This window comes from Megascapheus bottae, chromosome 2 (assembly GCF_031878675.1).
Source record: "Megascapheus bottae isolate mThoBot1 chromosome 2, mThoBot2.hap1, whole genome shotgun sequence".
NCBI classification, from domain to species: domain Eukaryota; kingdom Metazoa; phylum Chordata; class Mammalia; order Rodentia; family Geomyidae; genus Megascapheus; species Megascapheus bottae.
Window position 1 is genome coordinate 72,991,575 of NC_143510.1, and position 25,828 is coordinate 73,017,402.

The following is a 25,828-nucleotide window of genomic DNA, read 5'->3' on the forward strand; positions in this document are numbered from 1 at the left end:
ATTCAGAATTCTCTCCCAAAGTATATGATTTTACTTAAAATTAAAATAAAAAATTAGGCATGATCACACATGCCTATAAACCTGTCAGTCAGGAGGCTGAGATAGAAGGATTGGGAGTTTCAAAGACAGTGTAGGCTACTTAGCAACATGCTTTACAAAAAAAAAAGTTAGAAAGCAGTGTACCACTGTTAATTTTGTCTTGCCCTCCATTTGTCCTGAGATTACCATTTTAAGACTCCCAGGTTAACTTAACTAGCTGATGTGATTATAAGAACAAAAGACTAGCCTTCAAATTGTCTTCTTTCAGAATTAATTCTTTTTAGGTTAACCAGCTTTGTGCTTAAAGTTGTACATATGTGGCTTTCAGTTTGTCCTCTTATAAATGTGCTTGATTGTGGAGAGAACAAACTGAGCATGGAGTTCTGCACTGGTACAAGAGAACTGAAGGACTCATGTGCTTTGCCTGAAGATCTCAGTTCTTTCAGACTCCATTCAACAGTATGTCAGCCTATAGATCAGAAGAGATTGGAGGATATTGTGTGATCTCAGGGTCCTATAGCTGAATCCCACCTAACAGCAAGTTCCTACAGACAACAGATAGCTCCTGGGTGCTGAGCACTCTGCCATCTACAGGCTTATTGTTTCTGCAGTGATCTTTGGGCCCTGAAACTTGCCCTAGTCAGGAAGAATAGGACCCAATTCTTCACTGTCCAAGTTTGTGATACTTCTTTAATGTCCCAGCTCATACATGTCAAAGTTTCTCTCTGTGATGATATCACTCCGTAGACACTGCTGGATGTGCCAGGACTCCTTCAGCTGTTACTTGACTTTTTTCAAGTCCCAGGGGATTGATACCTCCCACTTCAACCAGCCTTCAAGCCAAGAACCTGAGGGCTCAATGCTTTGCTGCTATAATGATTGCATAGAGCTGGGTTAGTGACCCTTTCACCTTATACTTCTGGAGGTGAGTCTACCATTAACTGATTAGCTTGTCCACATCAAAGCCTTTTACTCTCCACAACCCTCTCACCATCTCACAGGCCCTCTAATTGGGTGACTCAGGATACCTGAGTTGTGATTGTTCCTGCTTTTTAGTCCATGAGTACTGTAGCCTCAAACAAGAAGCCCTCTTCAATAGCACCTTTACACAGCTATCAGGTATAAGGGGAGTGAATTGCCTTATCCAATTCTAACCTGTGACATGAGGATGTCACTGGTCCACCAAGTCCTCACACTGAGGCGTAAGGCTTTCAAGTGAGTATTTGCTTGTCCCACAGCTACTTCTGCCAGTCTCTCACACAGGCTTACCTACCTCATTTTGTGGAGGCTTCAAATTTCCCTTCCCCTCCTAAGTAGAGCTGTGAACTGTTTCCTAATTTACTTTCTTAACTTTCCTGTTATTTTTCAGTTGTCTTGTCACTCATACCATTTGGCACTCTTCTTTTCTTTTGCTTAGACTTTTCCTCTTTCACAGCATACAATGGAGTAAGCTTCTACTGTGCCATTTCTCCAATGGAAATTTTTTGATCTCAATCTCTTAAGTGAGACCTTCACTTTCCTTCTTGTTAAGTCCCTTGGTAACTAATGCACCCATTGGCAACTGCAGGGAATTTGGGCAGGAACAGTTTTGTTTTGTTTTTCTTATTTCATTTCATTTTGAAAGGGGGGATTATGTCTTCCACAAGAAGGGTTATGGTTAACTTTACTGTAGAGCTCATTTTTGTGTGTGTATTAGTTTTCCAGTTAATATAGACCTTTCTACTTTACCATTGCCTCACTGAATCCTTTCTAAAGCAGTAGCACCTGGAGATATATGAGTTGAGCCTTTCTGTGGAAGTTATTTTGCATGTTTTTGTTTTCCTTTGTAGCTTGATTAATGTCAATCGATAAGGATTCTACTGTCCATTTATGTACATGTGTAGGTTTAACAATTAAATATGATTTTTTTAAAGATTATGAAAGATCTGTGAAAAGAAATAATTTTGCCTTAGGTTAGAAATATGGCGAAATTGTCATCTAATGGTGAGATGTAGGAGATATATGAATTGAGCCTTTCTGGAAGCATTAGCTATAGTCTTTATTATTTACTAATATTGTAGTTACTTGAAATTTTTTTAAATGTAACATTTCTTCTTATCTTCCATGTTGCCCCATTTTCCAGTTTTGGTCTACAAATGTTTATAGGAAAGATGGCTGACATTAACTTCAAAGAAGTAGCCTTCATAATTTGTGTGGTTACTGCTTGCTATTGGAACAGCCTGTTCTGTGGATTTGTTTTTGATGATGTTTCAGCAATACTGGATAATAAAGACTTGCATCCATCTACACCTTTAAAAACATTATTTCAGAATGACTTCTGGGGAACCCCCATGTCAGAGGTAAGTAAATAACTTTTCTGTAGTTAGTTAGACAGGAAGTTAAAATGTAGTTATCTTTATAGCAGTACTGGATTATTTCCTTTGTGGTACACCTTCGCTTACTTAAAAAAAATAAATACCTATATGTAAAAAACAAATGTATAGCTGGGCACTAGGGACTCACATTTCTAATCTTAGCTACTCTGAAGACTGAGATCTGAGGACCTGTTTCCAGCCCAGGCAGGAAAGTTCATGAGATTCTAATCTTTTAACTATCAAAAAGCCAGAAGTGGAGCTGTGGCACGAGTGGTAGAATGCTAGCCTTGAGCTAAAAGATCGGATACAGTGCCCAGGCTCTGAGTTCAAGCCCCACCATAAGCACAAAAAAAAACCCAAAATGTAAGAAGAACACAAGTTGTAATAGAATTCCGTTTCTTGATAAATGATTACTTTTCTTGTGTGAGTCAAGCAAAGGAATTGACTGGTGTCAGCTCTGATACACCTTCAGTATGAGTAGCTTGGACTTTAAAGGTAAAAATAATTATACACAAATATTGTCACTTCCGCTCTGTAACAAAAAGTTCATTAAAAATTCAAAGTCATTTAAGGCACTATTAAACTGTTCAGGATTAAACCTTTGCCAATTTGGTTATAATACAGACCGGGTTGTAATGTTAGTTGTAATTTCATATGAAATGGGAAGTGACATACAGCTTTTAGATGGTAACCTCTGTAATATATTGACACTAATACCTTGAGGTCAAATGAATTTGTTTACAATACTTATGTAGATTTTGAACATTGTTATTCAAGCATAACATGTCATATTTCTATAGTTGCTTTCTCGGTCATCATTGTTGATCTCTCCCCATTCCCTAAATTTTGATGTTAATAAACAACGAAGGTCTGATTTTTCTACTCATAAGCATCTTATTATATAAGAACCTTTACTTTCCTATATTTCCCAATTTTAGTCTTACAAAAAGACAACTTTTGATAATGAAGGCTAAATACATCCCACATTATTTCCATGAAATTTATTCTCCTTATCCTCTGTTCTTTATGTTGAGACTCTTAGAAGTAAATCCATTACCCAACCTGTCCTAGTAACCTGTTATAATTAGAATCATAAAATTGAATTTAAACTGACCACTTAGTTGGCCAGTTTAAAGGACTTTGTAAGAATTAGTATATCATGGTGTCAGTCCTCTGTTCTTTGTTTGGTTTTTTCTAAACTTTGAAGATTGTATGTTTCATTTTTCCTCCTACTATCCCTATACCCACAGTGATAAACACTTGCATTAATATTCACTGACTAACAAACTAAGAACATGATTCTAATTAATGTATTTAGATAGAATATTAAACTAGAATGGAATAGCAGTTTTTAATATATAATTTCCAGTTTGCTTGTTTTTACTGGTACTGGGATTTGAACTCAGGACCGCATGCTTGCTTGCCTTCTTCAGCGGTCACTCTTATCACTTAAGCCACTCCTATAGTCAGTTTATTGCTGGTTATTTTTAAGTGGCCTATCATGAACTTCCTGAATTGTCTGGTTTCAGTTTTAGATCCTTAGGTTCCTGAGTAACTAAGACTATAGGCAAAAATCTATCAACACCAACTTTCCTCAGCTGTTTTGACTGGTATATTCTCTCCTGGTAGCAAATGTGAAATTAAGGGGAAAATTGCTCTTAGTATTATTTAGTTGCTGTAATCCTGCAAATAAGCTGGAATTGGTACTTTTGAAGAACTAATAGTTGATGTTACCAAGTAATAGTAACCTGGAAAGACATTTTGAACTTTTAGGTATAGGACATTCTTTTAAACCCTATAAGTACTGTCTTTGGACTCCCATGGGCTTCTCAGTGTTTAAATTATCTCTTGTAGACCCATTCTGTAGATAACATGCTACTTTGTGTTTCACAGTCCTAACTACACAATAGAACATTTTTTCAGGAGCATCTTAAAAATCATCATTAAGGTTCTGCATTAGTCTGTTGCCACAGAGATGTAATCAATATTTTTTACATTGTCTTGCTCATAGCGAATGCTGTTTTTATGAGGTTTGGGCAGTGGGATTGACATTTAATTCATGTAGGCAATTTTCTGATATGGCCTGGGGCTGAGAACCACAGAACTATAATCTATACTCTTAGCATTTGTCCTATAAAGTACCTTTTCTTAAGATCCCTTATATTAGAATAACTTCTGTAGAAATGATTTGAGTCATACAGCCAATTGAGAGTGTACCATTTTGAATCACCACTATTCTGGCTAAACTAGTAGACATTCTTTCCTTGTATTTCCTTTTGAAGCAAGCAGTTATATAAACTTTTGTATTGGTACTAAGTAAGAAGGGGAAGCTTTGGAAATAACTTAGCATTCCAGTTTAACCTTGTGAAGCAGAATAGAACAGATATTAAATGTTAAAGTAGTTAATATCAAATAATCTCTTTCTACTAGTAATTTTCTTATTATTGTGTATCAGGGAGGAAGGAGCCTTAATTTTGAACATAAGAAATAGAAAAATAGATTATAAACTCCCTTTTGTTTGTGTTACTTTGGGGATATTAATAGAAAAAGCAGTAACTAGTTTATTTTTGTTTGTTTGTTTTTTCCCTAAAGGACCAAATGCTTTAATCACTCATTGTTGTTCCTTCTAGGAAAGAAGCCACAAGTCTTACCGACCTTTAACAGTGCTGACGTTTCGCTTGAATTATCTCTTTAGTGAACTAAAACCAATGTCATATCATCTTCTAAATACAGTTTTTCATGCTGTAGTCAGTGTGATATTTCTTAAAGTCTGCAAACTTTTTCTAGACAACAGAAGCAGTGTGATTGCTGCTTTGCTGTTTGCAGTACACCCGATACATACAGAAGCAGTAAGTAAAATATATTGATATTATTTTAGTAAACTTTGAATATGTTTTTAAGAACAAAAGATTAGCCTGGTTTTCATTCATGTATTCGAATTCTCCTAAATTAATACAATAAGTTGACTTTCACAGATACAAAATTTAATTTTACTACTATAAAAATCTTGTTTCCGAAAGTAATAGCTATGATCTAACCCTAATAATATAAAATGTAAACAATTAGAGCTCCCTGCTAATTTTTTATCAGTACAGATTTTAGATATTGTCATCCTTGTCCTTGTCAAAAGGTAGAAAATTACCAGGCACCAGTGGTTCACGCTTATAATCATAGCTTCTCAGAAGGCTGAGATCTGAGGATGACAGCTCAAAGCCATCCTGAGTAGAAAAGTCCCTTAGATTCTTATCTCCAGTAAACTATTCAGAAAAAACTATAAGTGGTGCAGTGACTCAGTGGTAGAACACTAGCCTTGAGTACAAACAGGCTCAAGAACAGTGAGTGACGAGGCTCTGTAGTCAAGCTTCAGGACGGGGGGGGGGGGGGGGGGAAGAGTAGAAAATAGTCAATTAATGAAGGCAATTTAAGCTGGGCCCAAGTGGCTCATGCCTGTAATTCTAGCTACTCAGGAAGCTGAGATCTCATTGTAAAGCTAGAGCATCTTGTAAGAAACTGGACTTGAAAAGTGGCTAGAGTGATGATGAAGTGCCAGTTGAACAAACTAACTTACTAAGAATGAGGCACTGAGTTCAAATCTTAATACTAGCAAAAAAATAAAACCAGTTTAAATGAAATGTAGAAATATATGAAAATATATAGAATTGTGAACACATTTCCTGACAAATACTGGTAGTCAGTTTCATATTTTCTGTTATATATTTCAAAAATTTCTCTTGCCATTGTCAATATATTAGCCCCTTTACTGAAGGATAATATTCTATCAATTGAGCCACAACTCCACTTCTTACTTTTTGGATGCTTAATTAAAAGTCTCAGGGACTTTCCTGCTTGTGCTGCCTTTGAACTTCCTTTGTTAGCTTCCTGAGTAACTAGGATTACAGGCATTAGCCACTGGTATCCAGCAAAATGTTTAGGTTTTTAAAGAACTTTTATAGGTGTTACACTAAAATTATTTGATAAATTATCATTAAGTAAACCTTGATAACAAACTTACGGAACTTTTTGTTTTACTTTTACAGTGTCCTGTAATTCTACAATTATTTCAAAATAAGTTTAAAATAGTAATAAAAGCTATTAAAAGTATCACTGATTCAATTCACCACCTAGGACAATGAAATGTTGAGAAACAGAAGAGCCCTCTTGTTACTTTACAGACTTCAGTTTCTAAAGATACTATATTATCCATTAATATGAACTACCTTCCCTTTCTAGGTAACAGGTGTTGTTGGAAGAGCAGAACTTTTGTCCTCTATCTTTTTTCTTGCTGCATTTTTGTCATATACCAAATCAAAAGGACCAGATAATTCTATAGGTAAATATCTTTACATTTACTTTTATTCCTATAAATGATCAAAAATGATCAAATATGTTTTAGTCATTTCAGTACTTCTTAGCATGTATGGAAACAAACTGTAACATTGTCAAACAATATTAAAAATTATGAGCAATGAAGAAATGCTCAACATCTCTGGTCATAAAAGAAATGCAAATCAAAACAACGCTAAGATTCCACCTCACTCCAGTTAGAATGCCCAGGATCAGGAAAACTAATAACAACAGATGCTGGAGGGGATGTGGCCAGGAGGGATCACTACTACACTGTTGGTGGGAGTGCAAACTCATTCAACCACTATGGAAAGCAGTATGGCAGTGCCTCAAAAGGCTAAACATAAAGCTCCCCATATGACCCAGCAATTCCACTACTTGGCATTTACCCAACCATCCAGAAACTAGGGCATACTAAATCCACTACCACAACAATGTTCATTGCAGCATTATTCACCATAGCAAAGATATGGAACCAACCCAGATGTCCCTCAGTTGATGAGTGGATCAACAAGATGTGGTATTTGTACACAATGGAATTCTATGCTGCTGTCAGAAAAAACGACATCGACCCATTTGTTAGGAAATGGAAAGACTTAGAAAAAAATCATATTAAGTGAAGTAAACCAGACTCAAAGGAACTTAGGCTCAATGGTTTCCCTCATTTGTCATAATCAGTAGAAACCTTGGGCTCTACTAGCAGAGATCTGCAATAGAGCAAAATCTTGATACATAAGGCCATATAGTATGAAGCTAATTGAAAGGACCTCCAGGATATTGAAACAAAAGCCATATAACGAATGATTGTTGTCCTTAATGTACTATGTTGTCTCTCATCTCCTTTGCTGTCCCTTGGTTATCTCATATTGTTACAGTATTTCACTTTGTTATCTGACATATTGGGTATATGCGTATTTGGTTATTTGAAATTGGGTGGGGAAGGGGGGAAAAGAAGATGAGGGGTGGGGGTGAGGGGAGGGAAATGGGGACCAAGACATGTGAAAGGGTATCAATGTATGTGAATTAATGCACCTTGTATCTGGCAAATATCATGTAACCCTTTTACTAATTACAATAAAAAATAAAATAAAAAAATAAAAACTAAATTCAATCATAAAAAAATAAAAATAAATAAAAATTATGTGCAGTTGACATTTTATCATAGGTGGATTCTATATGATCAAATATTAAAAACCACAATATATAGTTTCATTTTCTATCCTATGTGAAAAAGAAATCATAGAGGTACCAATACTTTGGTTGTCTTTTAACTACTGGGAGACTGTGATGTCCTTTTGTAAAGTCAAAAGACTTCTGCTCTTTAGCTTTCATAATAGGCCATCATTGTTCAGTGTTCAGATATCATTTGCTATGTGCCCTTCTACTAGATGTGATTCATGTACATTAGTTCAATAGTCCTAATAATATTTGACATTATTTGAAAGTAAGATCCAGACAATAAAAAATTCTTTTAGAGTATGACTTAGTTGACATAAAAGAGGCTTTATATTTAAAAAAAAAAAGAAAGAAACAACCCTGGCGATCAATGGTGTAATGATGTGACAGATGTAAACTTCCTGCATGCTTACTAACCAAAAACTGTTGTTTACATAATATTTCCATTTTTTTAGTGTGTATGTTTTGTTTTTGTTTTTGTTGTGAACCAGCCTAGGCTGGAACTCACACCAAAGTTTCATTCTTGCTAAACCTCTTCTTCTTACTCTTTTATTTGTAGCTTTACTGGTAAATTAGAGGTAAACATCTCAGATTTGTTTTCATTTTAGATTGGCAGCTTTAAAGTCCTCTAAGCTCACCATTCTTTAAAAGTTAATGTTTTAAGTTAGTTTAGGCTAGGATTTTGTTTGTTTTTTCACCTTGGAGTTACACATGCTGGTGTTTTTCTTTGAATATATGAAGCAAAAGTTAGTTAGAAAATTTAAATGCATCTTAAAATGTCTTAATGATGCTAGTATATTTTATGTGTTTTTTTTCTATCCTTAAATTTCAGTGTGGACACCAATAGCATTGACAGTGTTTTTAGTGGCTGTGGCAACATTGTGTAAAGAACAAGGAATTACAGTTGTGGGAATTTGTTGTGTATATGAAGTATTTATTGCACAGGGGGTAAGAAAACTAAATTTTCTTGTTCTCTAATATCCTAAGTAAATAAGATATAAATGATTTTATTATTTGAATACATTATTACAAATAAAATCAACCTGTATACCAGTAATGATACCAGAAATTTAGAAGAAGCAAGCATGTTTTGTCCTCTTCTGCACATTAACTTTTTAGAACAGCTTCAATTAAGGACTGCCTTTGAAATTTCAGTTATAAAATCTTCAGGCATATTGGGAAAACATGCAATAGTACTATTATAATACAACTTATTATTGGATAACATTTTATTATCTATTCCACAAATTGTCCCACATTATTTTGTTATCCTTAATTTGTATTGAGAATAAAATGTTGAAAGTGTATATGGATACTTGAAATTTAAACATTTCTTTCTCTTTCAGTATACTTTGCCCTTATTATGTACTACTGCTGGACAGTTTCTCCGTGGAAAGGGTAGTATTCCATTTTCTATGCTGCAGACACTAATAAAACTTATTGTCTTGATGTTCAGTACATTATTTCTTGTTGTGATTAGAGTCCAGATTATTCAGTCCCAACTTCCAGTATTTACAAGGTATGAAATTCTGTTTGTTATTTCCATTCTTCCGCACTCTGTTACATTGACTGGAAGATTGCTAAACCATCATAAATATTCTATAAAGCCTTGGATTTACACTGTATTTTTAGCAGCTTTTTGAACTATAATCAGCATATTTAAAAAATATAATATTTAAGATACTCAGATTGATTAGTTCAGGCATGCATATATACTCATTAAACCAAAACAAAACTAATTATCTCCCCCAACTGGTTAAATGTTCCAAGTTTATATTGTCTTCCATATCTTAGTAATTTCTGTCTACTTAGTATTTTGAGAGGACAATGTAAGTTGGATTAATCCATGCAGTTACTCTTTCCCTTCATTCTGTTGTTAGATCAAGATTTTATTCTTCTGCTACTTTCCCTTGTCTATGAGAACTTTATTATCTCCTTCTCTACTAGAAATAACTTACAGCTTTTTTGTGTATAAATGCTTTTTACATTCATTTTTTGAAACATAATTTCTCTTGAGTGGAGAATACTACCTTGACGTTTTCGTTCAAAATTGTGTGAATGTTGCATTACTATTTCTGAGAAAATTGCAGAACCATGGCTTTAGTATAGAGCTAATTTTATTTTGTGGCGATTTCTAACTAATCTATTCATGGATTGAATAATCAGCATTTGTCCTCTGACTGCTAAGAAACTTCTTGTTCAGTTTGGTAGTAGGGGACTTTATCTCCTGGTTTTTTTTTTTTCAGGGTGTCCTATCTTGACATAATTTTCCTTTGAAAACTACAGCTGCTGTTAACAAGTGACCACAAATTAGATGATCTAAAACACCAAATTAATATTCTCACAATTTGGGAGTCTTACATCCAAAATAAATATGTTGCAGAGTTGTTCCTTCTGAAGGCTTTGATAAACCATTTGTCCCATGCATGTTTCCCAGCTTCTGTTGATGACTAGCAATCTTGAGCATTTCTTAACTTGTAACTATAGCTTTCCAATCTTCTCCATTTTTATATGGCCTTCTTTCCCATGTGTCTCTGTTTGTCCTATCTTCTTTCTTATAAGTATTACTAGTTATTGGGGGTTTTGCCCACTCTAACATAGTATGACCTTAAGTTACACTTGTAAAACTATGTTTTTAAGACCACATTCTAGAAGTCTAGGTAGCCATGAGGTTTAGGGACACATTATTTAACTTATTATAATTGACCTTCGCATATATGCTGACAGGAATTCTTCATAAGTACTAAATGGATAGTGACTGTCAAGTTCACTTACTCAGCAGCTTTATTCTTTCTGATTTGCTCTCCCACTAATGCTAGTCCCCGGCCTCCTGTCTCTTATTTTCTCAGCTCAAGTGTACTGCTAGGCTTGGCCTGGGCTCTGCCAACTAAAAGCTCTATCCAGTACTGAACTCTTTCCAGGTAGGGCACCCCTCATTTGTTTTCTTTCCTCCCTTAGGTCACTATTTTCCTTTGCCTGATCCTTAGATCCTCCTTGTATAAATTGTGTACGTATTGGTATATAGATATAAAGAGAGATAGAAAGGGAAAGAGGGAGAACAAGGCGATTGAGGAGATGTAGAGATGGAAGAGCTCAGGTTGGAAGTTTGATGCCAGCCCCAGGCAAAAAGTTTGTGTGACTTTCATTTCAACCAATGGCTAGATATGCCCACATTCCTCTCATCACACACACATAGGCAGTTGAGATCAGCATGGTGATGGTTCCAGGCCAACCCAGACCAAAAAAAAAAAATCTTTTCTCCACAGAAAAGTTGGAATGGTGATTCTTGCCTGTCATTTCAGCTGTCACACTGAGCATAATTAGATCATGAGCTAGTCAGTCCAAGCAAAAAGTAGCAAGAGCAAAAATAGTTGGGCTGAAAGACATGGCAAAGGCAGGAAGTTCTGAGTACATGGGTTTATATCTCTTAACCAGTTTTGCAAATTAGTTAAGGCTATAAGTGAAATTTTAACTACTTACCATATTTTCCCACTCTAACCTTTAACCTTTTCACATTTTACCTTATTCAGCTAAAATTTTAAGTAAAACTTACTAGCTCCTGATGCCATTTTAATTTATTGACATTATATGTAAGGTTTGTTTTTAACAAAAAACATTTTTTGTATGTTTTTAACAAAAAACCTCTTGCTGGTGTTTCACATTTGTCATTTCAAGCAACTCAGGAAGCTGAGATTTGAGGATCACAGTTCAAAGCTAATCTGGGATGGAAAGCCCATGAGATTCTTATATCAAGTAAACTATTCAGAAAAGGCTGGAATTGGCTCTGTGGCTCAAGTTGTAGAGCGCTAGGCTGGAGCAGTAAGAGATTCAGGTTCAATGCCTAGTCCCTGTGTTGAAGCCCCAAAACTTGGCAAAACAAACAACAAAACTTTTTTCTATGTTGCTATTCATCATAGTGTTAACTTAGCACTGGTGAAAATCAATTTTATTCAGATCATTATGAAGCCCAAAACTTTGAAATATGGCACATAATTGTGCTGCATTTTCTTTCTTTTGATGATTATTTTTCAACTTCTTGAATTTTTACTTCTGAGTCTACTTATGTTAACGTGAACATATTTATTACATATATATTACAGTTTTGAAAGTTGAATTGTAAATATATGCATTATATTTCCCTTAAAACTTAATTTTAGTGTTACTATTTTATTTATCCACTTTTGAAGAATTTTAACTATTTTCTCTGTGTTACTTTTCTCATTATTAGTTTGGGGGATTTTTAATCATTTTCTTCCTTTACAGTCTGAAAAAACATGATTTATATGTTTGAATGTATTTTTGTGTGTGTATATGTGTGTGTGTGTGTGTGTGTGTGTGTGTGTGTGTGAATGGGTGCTTGGCACATGTTATATGCAGCTAAGTTATCCAAACAGAAGCATTCATAAATATATAGATATAAATTTGCTTCTGTTACATTATCCTGTGTGATGTTGATTATGTGATTTGATTCCTTGAATATTAACTTTGTAAATCAGGTACCTTAAATAAGATGTTAATTTAAAAACCTGAATAGTGATTCCACTGAAGAGAAAAAGAAAAAAAAGAAACATAGCTTTTAATTCATTTCTGCTGGTTATTTTGAAAACTCAACTCATGATGTTTAAGGTGTTTTATTTTCATATATAGGAAGATTTAAATATGGAAATCTTTTTAATGTTATTTGTTAAAGAGTGTTCACTTTTTCTCAACTATTTGATATGTTTGAAGAAAAACAAGTCTAATTGGTAGAAGTTAATCTTTAGTTGGCTGATTTTAAAAATTACTGTATGTTAATCATTTAATTTAGTATGTATATTAAAAAATCTAGCTGGGTGTGGTGGTTCACGCCTATAATCCTACCTACTCAGGAGGCTGAGATCTGAAGATCATCATTCAAAGCCAGCACAGGCACTAAAGTTCGAGAGACTCCACTATGAAACTGGAAGTGGTACTGTGGCTCCAAGGGTAGGGCAGTAGAGCTGAGCTGAAGAGCTCAGGGACAGTGCCCAGGCCCAGAGTTCAAGCCCCAAAACTGACAAATCTAATGCCATTAATGCATATTATGGCTCATTTTGAAAACATAATTTTACTTGATATATTAGATAGGTTTTTCTAATGAAAAATATTTAATATATTATGATTTGGAGAAAAACAGACTAAACATGTTTCTGTTGATGTAAATTAGGGAAAAAGGAGGACCGCAAGTAAAACACACATATAGGCTTATTAGGTTAAATGCTCTGACTAGAAATTTAATGTTTAATTTCTTGACAATGAAAGTCAGGAAAAGAAGCTTCCCAAGTGGTAGAGTTGATAGTTGTGTCTGTCATGAAGAAAGAAAACATGCAATTTTTCTAGGAGACATAATTTTTATTAGTGCTTAATGCTAAAAGAAGTATCTCTCATAGGAAAATAGATGTTTCCCAAAATAGCCATATAGAATGTAAAAAGAATCTTAGGCAGCTTTTGTTAGTAATTTTAATTTGACGATAATAATTTAACCTCTAAGAGTATCAGTATTACTGTTTTCATTTTCTGAATTACTCTAATAAATGCTAGAACAAATTGTACTCCTTGTACCACTTCATAAATACTACTTTCAGCTAGACATTTTACTTAGCTTTTAATTTCTGGCAAGATTCTGAGGTACCTATAAAATATGTTTTTTTTCTTTACTAGAGTATACATAAAATATTTTTGTTGTTCTTTATACAGATTTGATAACCCAGCTGCTGTAAGTCCAACTCCTACCAGACAGCTAACTTTTAACTACCTCCTTCCAGTGAATGCTTGGCTTTTATTAAATCCTTCAGAGCTCTGCTGTGATTGGACCATGGGAACAATACCACTTATAGAATCTTTTCTGGATGTTCGAAATCTTGCAACTTTTGCTTTCTTTTGCTTTCTTGGGGCTTTGGGAATATTTAGTCTTCGATACCCTGGTGATTCCTCCAAGACTGTTCTAATGGTAAGCAATTTTAACTTCTTTCTTTCTTTCTTTCTTTCTTTTTTGTCAGAAGCCATATGTCCTGTTTTGTTTTGCTTTGTTTTAAGGAAATCTTAGCAATCTTTCAATACGTAGGGTTGAAATTCTAGAATACTTTATAGAATAAAAATTGCTCCTAACTCTATATACTGAGCCTCTAAAATGTGACCTATCAGTATTGCTAAGGTACAGAGTGAGAAGTCTACTGTCTTATCTGAGCCCGTATTCCATTTCATTCCTTTGGTTTCCAGTAACAGATGGTTTCTTGGAGCAAAGTTATTTTGTTTGGGTTATTTTTCAAATAGAATCTCTCATTTTTGTCTAGGATTGGCCTCCAACTAAAACATTTGAGAAAAGTAAAGGATACCAACAGAATTGTTCTCATTATCTGACTTAAGAAATGGTAACCCCTCTGTACAAAACTTTAATCATAAAAATAAGATTATCTAGTTTTTGAAGAGCACATCTAACTAAAATTTTGTATTATATTTGTATGATTATATCTAACTAAAATTTTGTATTGTTTAACCAACATCTTTTAAAACTTCCTTCCTGACCCTTACGACCACATTCTACTCTCAATTTATGTGTTCCATGTATTTCATGTGATAATCCTTATCTGTTATCATGTGGTACTATTTTTCTGTGCTTTGCTTATTTTACTTAACATATTGTCACTCAGGGTCATCCATATTGCAAATGACAAGAATTGAATAGGATTCCATTGTTATCTATACTTTACCTGTTCATCCACTAATGAATCTGTTACTTTCATGTGTTGGTTTTTGGGACTAATACTGTAGTGAGCACAGAAATGCAGAAGTCTCTCCAAATATACTAATGAGATAAGTACCCAATGATGAGATTGTTAGATCATATAGTACTTCTATTTCTAATGTTTTAAGACGCTTTCCCATTGTTTTCTGTAGTGAGTTTAGTAATTTATATTTTCACCAAAAAGTTTGCAAATGATTCCCTTTATTCCCTATTTGCCTCTTTTGTCTTTCTGATAATAATGTTATTCTAATCTCATTGTAATTTTGATATATTTTTCTTTAATAATAGTGACTTAGAATATTTTTCCATAACACATTTGGCTATTATTACATCTTTTTTGCTTTTTTAAAACATATTTGGATTTTTTTATCCACAACTTTCATTGTAAGAAAAAATTGAAATACAGTTAATTAATCTTTTAAGTTTAAAATGCTGTAATAAGGTCTTCCATTTCAAGAAATCATCCTAAATGCAGGTAGGCCTATAAATATCCTCAAATTATAAGTTCTAAGATTCAAGATTTTTCTTAATTTGCTTAAGTTGCCTTTTTGTGTTTAAGTTATTCCTGGTATTATCTCAGTATTCTTTTTTTTTTTTTTTTTTTTTTTTGGTTGTGAGGCTTGAACTCTGGGCCTGAGAGCTGTTCCTGAGCACTTCAGCTCAAGGCTACCGCCACTTCTGGTTTTTTAGTGGTTAATTGGAGATAGGAGTTTCATGGACTTTAGTGCCTGGGCTGGCTTTGTACCTCAATCTCAGATCTCAGCCTGAGAGTAGCTAGGATTACAGGGATGAGCCATAGCGCCCAGCTAGCAGTTCTTCTTTTGCCATTCCTGGGGCTTGAACTCGGGGTGTTGGCACTGTCCTTAGGTTTTCTCAAGGCTAATGCTCTATTATTTGAACCACAGCACCACTTTGCTCTTTTTCTGTGTGTGTGGCACTGAGGAATTGAACCCAGGGCTTCCTGCATGCTAGGCAAGCACTCTACCACTAGGATATGCTCCTGGCCCAATTGTTATAAAGTATTATTGATAAAATTATTTTATTTTTTGATAGTATTATAAATGCATTCATCTAGATTAAATAATAATTTTATTTAGCATGTTGAGCATGCATATGTATTTTTAATTTAATAAATTGTCTTTTTCCTTGTAGGCACTTTGCTTAATGGCATTACCATTTATTCCTGCATCAAACCTTTTTTTCCCTGTTGGATTTGTTGTCGCCGAGCGAGTACTTTATGTCCCTAGCATGGGGTTCTGTATTTTGGTAGCCCACGGATGGCAGAAAATTTCAAACAAAAGGTGAATTAGTTCAGTTAATGTTTACTCATTGTAGAATTAAAGATATTTTTTTGTTCGTTTGTTTGTTTTTGATTCTGGAGATTAATGGCCTCAGCTTGCTAGGCAAATACTCTTAACATATGAGCTATCACCATTTCTTCCCCCACCCCAGTCCTTTCCCTATTTTTAGTTTCTTTACCAGGTAAGATCTCTTGCTAACTTAGCCTGATATTGTAATCTACCTGTCCCTGTTTCCTGAGCAACTGCAATAACAGGCATGATATTAATGTGTTTTAAAACTATTATTTCCATTTTACATATGTACTTTTTATGCCTTTTTATCTTGATAGTCTTCTCATTTGTCTATAATTCAAGGTTGAAAAGCTCTACTCATTTGGTATTCTCCCTCGTATTTATGTAATTCTATTTTATAGACTGAGTCAAATCCAAATAAAAACAGGTATTATCGAAGCTAAAGTCAAGAGATTTAACCATCCTGCTTAAGTGAGTCATATTATCAATGTATAAAAAATGAATACAGTAGTCAAAATTTTGTATTGCTTTATAATAATGGGATGTTATAATAGCCTAGAACTAGATGTAAGGAGCAGTATGTTTAGAAACATACCATTGAAATAGATATTATATATGAATATTTTGTTACAAGGATGCATAGAAATGTAAAACATCTCTACTGGTTCCATTGATTTATCTCTGTTAACCTTCTTACTTTAGTCTTTGAAATTTTTATTTCTGTTTTACTGATAGCTGCTTTTGCCACAGTGTACATTTGCCTAGTAGGTGTTCTCTTGGTTGTGTATAGTTTGCACTTCCATCTTCCAAACCTTTTCTGTGAGTATCTTCATATATATCCAGTTATAATCAACAATTTTGACTGTCGACTGTGTTCCAAATTCTGTGATAAACCACCTGTAGAATTATTTACATATTTAATCTTGGTCATCTTAACTTTAGTTTTCAGGTGTAAAACATGAGTTGCCCAAGGTCATACAGCTAGTAAATACCAAGTCTTGACTCAGCTTTTATGTCGCTTCTAGTGAACATATTCTTTGTGATTCATACTCTTTCTAATTAAGTGGATCTATCAAGATGTTAAAAAGCAAAAACACTCAGAGAACATTAATACTAAGTAAGATAGCGCAGATTTTTGAAGTCTAGCCATCTTTTTCTACTTGAGTAATTGATCTTATTAGCCTTTAGCTGTATGAGTGATTCACATCTACTTCACAAAGAGTTAATTATACCATGCCTTTTTTGGGGGGGTGGTGGGCAATCATCGGACTTGAACTCTGCCTGGGCCCTGTCCTTGAGTTCTTCAGCTCAAGGCTACCACTACACCCTTGAGCCAATCCTCACTTTCCATTTTTTAGAGGTTAATTGGAGATGAGAGCCTCAGGTCCTTTTGCGCCCAGGCTGGCTTTGAACCTTGATCTTAAGATCTCAGGCTCCTGAGTAGCTAGGGTTACAGGTGTGAGCCAAGGTGCCCAGCATACCATGCCTTTTATAGACAATTCAGATATTAAAGTATAGAATCCTTTAATGACTATCCATGATAATCTTCGGCAACATTTGTCAACACAAGTTCTTTCAAATATGGCCAGAGATGAGATTGACTCACTTAAACTTAAATAATAAAACTGAAGTTATAGATAATGGCACAAGTAACTGTATAAAAATTTTTGTGATCAGATCCAAACACTGGAATACCCTATTAACTCACTGTATCCATGGCTTTTCCATTGTAGATTCAACCATATCTAATATAGTTGTAGATTCAACTATATCTAATATAGTTGAAAAAGAATTGCATGTTCAATGAACATTAAAACAGTTTTTTGTTTGTTTTTTACATTCTAGAGTTCATTTAAAGTATATAAGAAGATGTAAGTAGATCATGTGCAAATAGCACACTATTTTATATAAGGCACTTGAATGTCCTTGGACTTTGATATCCTGGAAGAGTCTGTAACCATAATATACATATCAAAGTGACTATATAATTGAAGACTCTAAATTTGTTTAGTATCATACTTCTAAAGTTGAACAGTCATTCGAATGAGTTCAAACACGGGAACATTTAACATATTTCTTGCCTTTTCTAAAACGCAATTTTTTTCTTTTTGTTTTTTCACAGTGTATTTAAAAAGTTGTCCTGGATTTGTTTATCCCTTATAATACTAACTCATGCATTAAAAACACTCCACAGAAATTGGGACTGGGAATCTGAATATACTTTGTTTATGTCAGCCTTAAAGGTAAGGTATTATTCTAAAAATGACAGAATAGTATATCATCAACCACTTCTCATAGCCACTTCTAAGCTATTTTAAGTTTAATTTTAATCATATATATAACCAGGAGATACTGCCCTGAATATTACTGGGGAATAAGGTACTTATGTGGTTTTCCAAAATATTACTGAAAATAATATATTCTTATGTACTGTATGCCATGACCAAATCCTCTAAAATCTACTTAGTTATGTCCAAAACATAAATGCTATGCGCTTGAAAGTTCACATGACAAAAAAATTAAATAGAATACCATATTTTATTGGATCTCAGGGTACAATTTTTTTCCTTTCATTATATGAAATCAGAATAAATTGTATCAGTGAAAGCTCACACTTAGTAGACTTACTTTATTTAATGATGTATAAAATTATATTACCTACAATATAGATTATATATACAGATCTATCTTAAATTCAGTGAAAATTCACAACAAAAAAATCACTCCACTATTTGAAATATAACCAATGTTTATAATACTGTTGGAAAGATCAAAGCTATTACAAAGAAGAGATATAGCACTTCTAGATAATAGACAACATAAAGCTGAGAAAGGGGGCGGAGGGTTTGGCCCAGTGGTAGAGTGCTTGCCTAGCATGCCAAAGGTTCAATTTAAAAAAAAAAAAAAAAGCCAGAAGTGATTCTGTGGCTCAAGTGGAAAAGTGCTAGCCTTAAGAGAGCTGAAGAACAGTGCTCATGCCCTGAGCTCAGGCCCACGACTGGCAAAACAAAGCAAACTTAGAAAGTTTTTTTAATAATCACAAATTAGATTTTTAGTTGTTTTTTTATAAGGGGTATCAGTAAAGATTTTTTTTTTAGGTTCTTCACCCATTTCTGTCTTATTTCAGTAGTCTAATAAATTAGTTGATGACATCTGATGATTTTCTTCTTACACAAGTTAGTAACTCCACTTAGACCTCAGCTCTTTAGTGAAGCAAAACCTCATTATTCATTCACACTTCTGGGATAATTATAGAGCTTCAGAATTTTAAGGAACGTTGCTTATCCTAGGATATTGATTAAAATTGCAATCCAAAACACTGTTGCTATTACTTTGAGTATCATCCTGTACCTGTAAGGAAACGATACCTGTCTCAGAACTCTGAAAGCACAAAGTGATATGGAACTCCAAGCACAGGGTTCTTCTAGTTACCATAATAGATTGTTTTAATAGCTTTGCTTATGCCAGGCCTTAAAAAAATGAATCAGTGCAATGCTTAAACTGTAGCACCCCCCCCCAAAAAAAAAAACAAAAATAACAAAACATTAGAGCAAAGGCTCAAGCCTGTAATATCTACTCAGGAGACTGAGATAAGAGGATCACAATTCAAAGCCAGTCCAAGAAGTCTATGAGACTCTTTGTTGTTCAAAGTGGTAGATTGCTAGCCATAGGCTGAAGAGCTTAAGGACAGCACACAAGCCTAGAATTCAAGCCCCAAGACTAACCAAAAAAAAAAAAAGAAAGTACAAAGAGTAAAGCAATGGTCTTTAAAGAGCACTGTGGCATATCAGTTTAAAGTTTGAGTACAATTCTAATTCATAAAAGTATATAAAATAAGTGTCATGATTTCAGTACATTAATAATAGAAGAGGGTATATGACAAAGCAGTGTCTTATTTGGCCCTCCATTCCCCAACGACATTTATATAAAGCATTCTATTCAAATTCATATACCAAAATAAATCTGTATGAACTGGAATTTTTCTTTAATTGTAATTTATTTCTATTTTTATGTGTACTTAAGGTAAATAAAAATAATGCTAAGTTGTGGAATAATGTAGGTCATGCTCTGGAAAATGAAAAGAACTTTGAAAGAGCTTTGAAATACTTCTTACAGGCTACCCATGTTCAGCCAGGTAAGTATTATTTATTTGGTGAGTAATTTATTTCCTTTAAAAACTATTTAGGAAAGGAACTACTGATGTCATTTTTATTTAAGCCACAGTTGTTGGATGATATTGATACATACTTTTGGTGGAATGATAGGTACAAAACCTTAGAGTTTAAAAGAGTAAAACAAGAGAGAATTATGTAGAAACTAAAAGGTTATTGAAAGGATATGGGGACAAAAGAATATGGTAGGTGATGGTCTTTTTTGGGGGGGAGGGTGCCAGTCCTGGGACTTGAACTCAGGGCCTGAGCACTGTCCTTGGGCTTTCTCAAGGTTAGGGTTCTACCACTTGAGCCATAGCACCACTTCTGGCTTCTTTTTAATATGTGTATGGTACCAAGTAATTGAACCAGGGTCTTTGTGCATGCTAGGCGAGCACTCTATCACTAGACCAAACTCCCAGTCGGTTGGTCTTCTGTTTTAATTTTTTATTTTAAAGTGGGAGGAACAAAGTATGTTTGAGGAATTCCAGTGACACTAGGGATAATAAAAACATCAGATGGAAAGATGGATTACCAGATGTATGTCCTTGTAAAGATAAAATTGAAGAGTAAAGGATCTAATATACAAGTTAAAGAATTCATTCAAATATATTAACAGCTATTTCTCCATGAGTTAGCCTGAAGAGACACATTAAAATAAGTGTGTACATTTCCTAACTTTAGAGTGCTATTAAGTGATTCTGTAGTTACCATTGGTTGTAAGTTGTAACAACTTGTGTTAGAGGAACTTCAAAGAGAAAGTCAGAAGTTTTCTGCATAGAGGTTAATATTGCTGTTAAGTATATTTGAAAAAAATGATAACTTTCATTAAATTTTAGATGATATTGGTGCCCACATGAATGTAGGAAGAACTTACAAAAATTTAAATAAAACCAGAGAAGCTGAAGAATCTTACATGATGGCTAAATCGTTAATGCCTCAAGTAAGTTTTAGTTTTATTGTGTCTACATTAATAGAATTTTTTAGGTAGAAAATCATTATCTTCAGTTTCACAAAGTTTCAAATGAATCTATTGTCCCTACAGATTTTTATATTGAGGACATTTGTTTTCTTGCTCACTTACTTTAAAGGTTTTGTGGATTTTTCTTATAGTTCACTTGTAAATACTTAATATTAAAATATGTATGTTAAATAGTCTTCATTCTGTTTGGGGCGTGAAATTTCTTTTAAGTAGAGACTTTGTGCTTTAAGTACTAAATTCAACATTATGACTTAAAATTAGTACAGATGAAAAAACACAGCTATATGTCTGCTGCTATATGGCATTCATCAGTTTTGGGTTTTTTTGCACTGACAGATGTAGATAACTTTTTTGTTTTTGTTAAAATAACAAGGATTTATTATTTTATAGTTATGTAAGCTAAAAGTGCAAAATCAAGGTGTTATCAGAGCTATGTTCCTTTTGAACATAGCCCTGGCCAGAGCCTCCTTGCCTCTTCATTTAGTCTCATCCTATTGAAACATATGTACTCCTGGATATGTACTAATTATTACAAATGAGGGAAGCCATTGAGCCTCTGTTCCTTTGGGTCTGATTTACTTCACTTAATATGATTTTTATCCAAGTATTCCCATTTTCTTACAATGGGCTATATCATTCTTTTTGATAGCAGCATAGAATTCCATTGTGTATATAAGCACCATATCTTTTTTTTTTTTTTTTTTTTGCCATTTCTGGGCTTGAGCTCAGGGCCTGAGCACTGTGCTTGAATTTTCTCAAGGCTAAAACTCTACCACATTAGCCTCAGCATCACTTCCGGCTTTTTCCTATGTATGTGATACCAAGGAATGGAACCCAAGTCTTCTTGCATTCTGGCAAACACTCTACCACTAGACCAAACTCCAAGCCTTTTGTTGTGTTCTTTTTTTTTTTTTTTTTTAACAGTATTTTTTTTTTTTTCATTTTTGGTACTGGGGATTGAACCAAGTACGTTACACTTGCTAGGCATTTGGGTAAACACCAAGTAATGGAATTGCTGGGTCATAGGGGAGCTCTATGTTTAGTCTTTTGAGGTATGGCCATACTGCTTTCCAGAGTGGTTGAACAATTTCACACTCCTACCAACAGTGTAAGTAGCAATCCCTCCTGGCCACATTCCTGCCAGCATCTGTTGTTATTAGATTTCTTGATAATGGCCATTCTAACTGGAGTGAAATAGAATCTCAAAGTTGTTTGATTTGCATTTCTTATAAGGTCAGCAATGTCTAGCATTTCTTCATGTGTCTGTATTCTTATTTCCCCTTCAGAGAGGTCTCTCTTTATGCCTTTAGCCCATCTTTTTGTTTCCCCATATTTTTTATTGTAATTAATAGAAGGCTTACATTATATTCACCAGATAGAAGGTACATTACTTCATATACATTGATACTCTTTCTCATGTCTTGGTCCCCATTTCCCTCCCCCCACCCCTGTCCCTCATCTTGTTTTCCCTCCTTCCCTATCCTATTTCAAATAACCAAATAAGCATATATACAATATATCAGATAACAAGGTGAAATACTGTAACAATATGAGATACCCAAGGGACAACAAAAATAATGAGAGATAACATAGTACATTAAGGACAACAATTATTCATTATATGGCTTTTGTTTCTATATCCTGGAGGTCTTTTCATTTTAATAGGGTGGTTTTTTTCTTTGAAGATTGTTTTTGGAGAGATTCAGTTTTTTAGCTGTAGATATATTTTAGGTATGAAGCCTTTGTTGTATGGTTAGTGAAGATCTTCTCCCACTCTGTGGGCTTTCTGTTTAACTTACTAGCTATGTCCTTTGACATACAGAAGCTCTGCAGTTTAATGCATTACCATTTGTCCAAAGTTATTTTAATTTGTTGTGTTTCTGGATCTTTATTACAAATGTTTCGACCTGTGCCAAGGAGACCTAATGTATCTCCCATTCCTTCTTGTAAAGTTTTCAGGGTATTTGCTTTCACCTCTAGGCCTTTGATCCATTAGGAGTTAATCTTGGTGCAGGATGACATAGAGGGTCCGACTTTAGTTTTCTGCAGGTGCATAACCAATTCTGCCAGCAGCACTTGTTGAAGAGGCTGTCTTTTCTTCTATCCTATGTTTTTGGCTCCCTTATCAAAGATTAGGTGGCTATAGGTCTGTGGATTGATTTCTGGGTCTTCAGTTCTATTCCATGATTGACAGGGATGCAAAACTGGTTGAATATACAGAAGTGTTTTCACCACATCACCAGAGCCAACACAAGAATCACATGATTATCTTAATAGATGCTGAAAAAGCATTTGACAACATCTGGCACCCCATTCTGCTAAAAGCTCTGGAGAAACTAAGAATCTATGGAACCTTTCTCAGTGTACTAAAGGTTATGTATGACAAACCCACAGTTAGCATTATACTTAATGGTGAAAAGCTAAAGCCTTTTCCTGTAAATCAGGAACAAAACGAGGATGACAACTTTCTCTACTCTTTAATATAATATTGGAATTTCAAGTCAAAGTAATAAGGCAAGAAGCAAACATAAAGAGGTTCCAAACAGGGAAAGAGGAAGGGAAACTTTTCTTCTTTGCAGGCTCATGCCTGTAATCCTAGCTACTCAGGAAGCTGAGGTCTGAGGATCAAGGATCAAAGTCAGCTTGGTCACAAAAGGACCTGAGACTCTTAACTCCAATTAATATCTAGAAAAGGGGAAGTGGGTCTTGGCTCTATGGTAAGCTTGAGCTGAAGAGCTCAGGGACAGTGCCCAGGACGAGTTCAAGCCCCACAACCCACAAAAAAAAAAAGAAAAGAAAAAAAAAAAAACCTATGGACTCTACTCCCAATTTGTTTGAGCTGATTTGAAACTTTGGGAAACTAGCATTGCATAAAATTAACCCTCAAAAATCAACTACTTCTGGGGGGAGGGAGGGAAATGGGTACCAAGACACGTGAAAGGGTATCAATGTATGTGAATTAATGCACCTTCTATCTGGCAAATATCATGTAACCCTTTTACTAATTTCAATTAAAAAAAAAAATCAACTACTTCCCTGTATGCTAACAATGAAAAGAGCAGGGCAGAAATCAGGAAAGCAACTCCTTTTGTAATAGCCTTAAAGAAAATAAAGTACTTAGGAATTAACTAAGAATGTAAAGGATCTTTATAATGAAAACTTTAAAAACCTGAAAAAAGAAATTAAAACAGAATTGAGGAAGTGGAAAAGCCTCCCATGCTCCTGGATTAGAAGAACATTATGAAAATGGCAATCCTGCCAAGGGCTATCTACAAATTCAATGCAATACCCGTCAATATCCCTATGTCATTCTTTAAAGAAATAGAAGACCCTGTATAGGAAAAACAATACTTAGTGGAAAGAGCAGTGCTGGAGGAATATCAATACCAAACTTTAGACTCTATTACAGAGCTATAATATCATTAGTTTTTATAATGAGACATTTTTGATACAACAGTATAGCAGTATTAAAGGTGAATGTTCTGACCCTTTCCAATTTTATGTCATCAGAAAATACCATTTAATATGATTTGCTTATTTCTCAATATTTACAATTATTTTAATGCTAGTTTGTGATTTCAAATTTTTTCTTAAGACAATGTTGAACCATATGATATCCTAAGGAATATTTCAATCCTAGAATGATATAAATTGTAGTTTCAAGGTTTTTATTAATGTAATTTATTGTATTTACTCAGAATTTGGGTATATATATATCATATATAACAGCATTTAACATTAATAATAAATATGACATTTTATTTCACAATTTTGACAAGTAAGTGAGTTGTTAGTATTATTCTGCAACTAGCTGTCATTTTTCACAACTAGGAAATATTTTGCTGACAGCATGATACTTAACAATATCTAGATTATGTTAGATCTAGCTTATTCTCTTTTGTTATGATAGACTTAAAGAGACCTTAACCTAAATAGACTCTGATCTGATTTCATAACCTAAATAGACTCTGATCTGATTTCATAAAAGGTCTATGTAAATAGAAATAGTTTATTAAACTGAATGTAAAAATGTCTTCAATGTTCAAAATAATATTTATGTTTAGTGCATAATTAAAGGTGCATTTACGTTCTTTTATTTTAGGCTTATATTCTATGTTATTTTAAATAAGATATAAGGGAACATACTTCTTGCCAAATATATGAAAATGCTTTGTGTTAAATAGATTATTCCTGGCAAAAAATATGCAGCTAGAATTGCACCTAACCACTTAAATGTGTATATCAATCTGGCCAACCTGATACGTGCAAATGAATCCCGTCTAGAAGAAGCAGATCAGCTATATCGACAAGCAATAAGCATGAGGCCCGACTTCAAACAAGCTTACATCAGCAGGTATTACTTTAGAGCTATCATTTACATTTACCTTAGGGTTATCATTGTACAAAACTGAAGATACACCCTAATGTACATTTTTTTTTACTAACTTGACATGTTTTTTTTTTTTAGTTGTCCTAATTGGCAAACAAGTATATAGATGATAATAGCTTGCTTTAAGTTGTCTTGATTGAGTGGAGGATTCCTAATTTTCAATAGCCATATTTTGAAAATTGACTGGTTAATGATTGCCTTTCCAAAAAAAAAAAACCATAGCCATCAGTCAAAAAAGTTATCTGACAAATTGAAACTTGATTTTTGTTCTACTGTAGTTATTTGTTATACTGAGGGAACATGTATGTTAAACTTA

At 34.1% G+C, this 25,828-nt stretch overlaps 1 protein-coding gene across 1 annotated transcript in view; it reads left to right on the forward strand.

Moving 5' to 3' along the window:
- Tmtc3 (transmembrane O-mannosyltransferase targeting cadherins 3) overlaps positions 1 to 25,828 on the forward strand; it is a 34,777-nt gene that overhangs the window by 2,677 nt on the left and 6,272 nt on the right. Inside the window, exons 2-12 of the mRNA XM_090328357.1 lie at positions 2,162 to 2,378; positions 5,024 to 5,242; positions 6,624 to 6,723; positions 8,746 to 8,861; positions 9,260 to 9,432; positions 13,629 to 13,881; positions 15,829 to 15,977; positions 18,112 to 18,232; positions 20,013 to 20,124; positions 20,980 to 21,083; positions 25,307 to 25,476. Of these exons, the coding sequence (XP_090184483.1) occupies positions 2,175 to 2,378; positions 5,024 to 5,242; positions 6,624 to 6,723; positions 8,746 to 8,861; positions 9,260 to 9,432; positions 13,629 to 13,881; positions 15,829 to 15,977; positions 18,112 to 18,232; positions 20,013 to 20,124; positions 20,980 to 21,083; positions 25,307 to 25,476 (1,721 nt within the window). The 5' untranslated portion in view covers positions 2,162 to 2,174. The remainder of the gene's footprint in view (positions 1 to 2,161; positions 2,379 to 5,023; positions 5,243 to 6,623; positions 6,724 to 8,745; positions 8,862 to 9,259; positions 9,433 to 13,628; positions 13,882 to 15,828; positions 15,978 to 18,111; positions 18,233 to 20,012; positions 20,125 to 20,979; positions 21,084 to 25,306; positions 25,477 to 25,828) is intronic.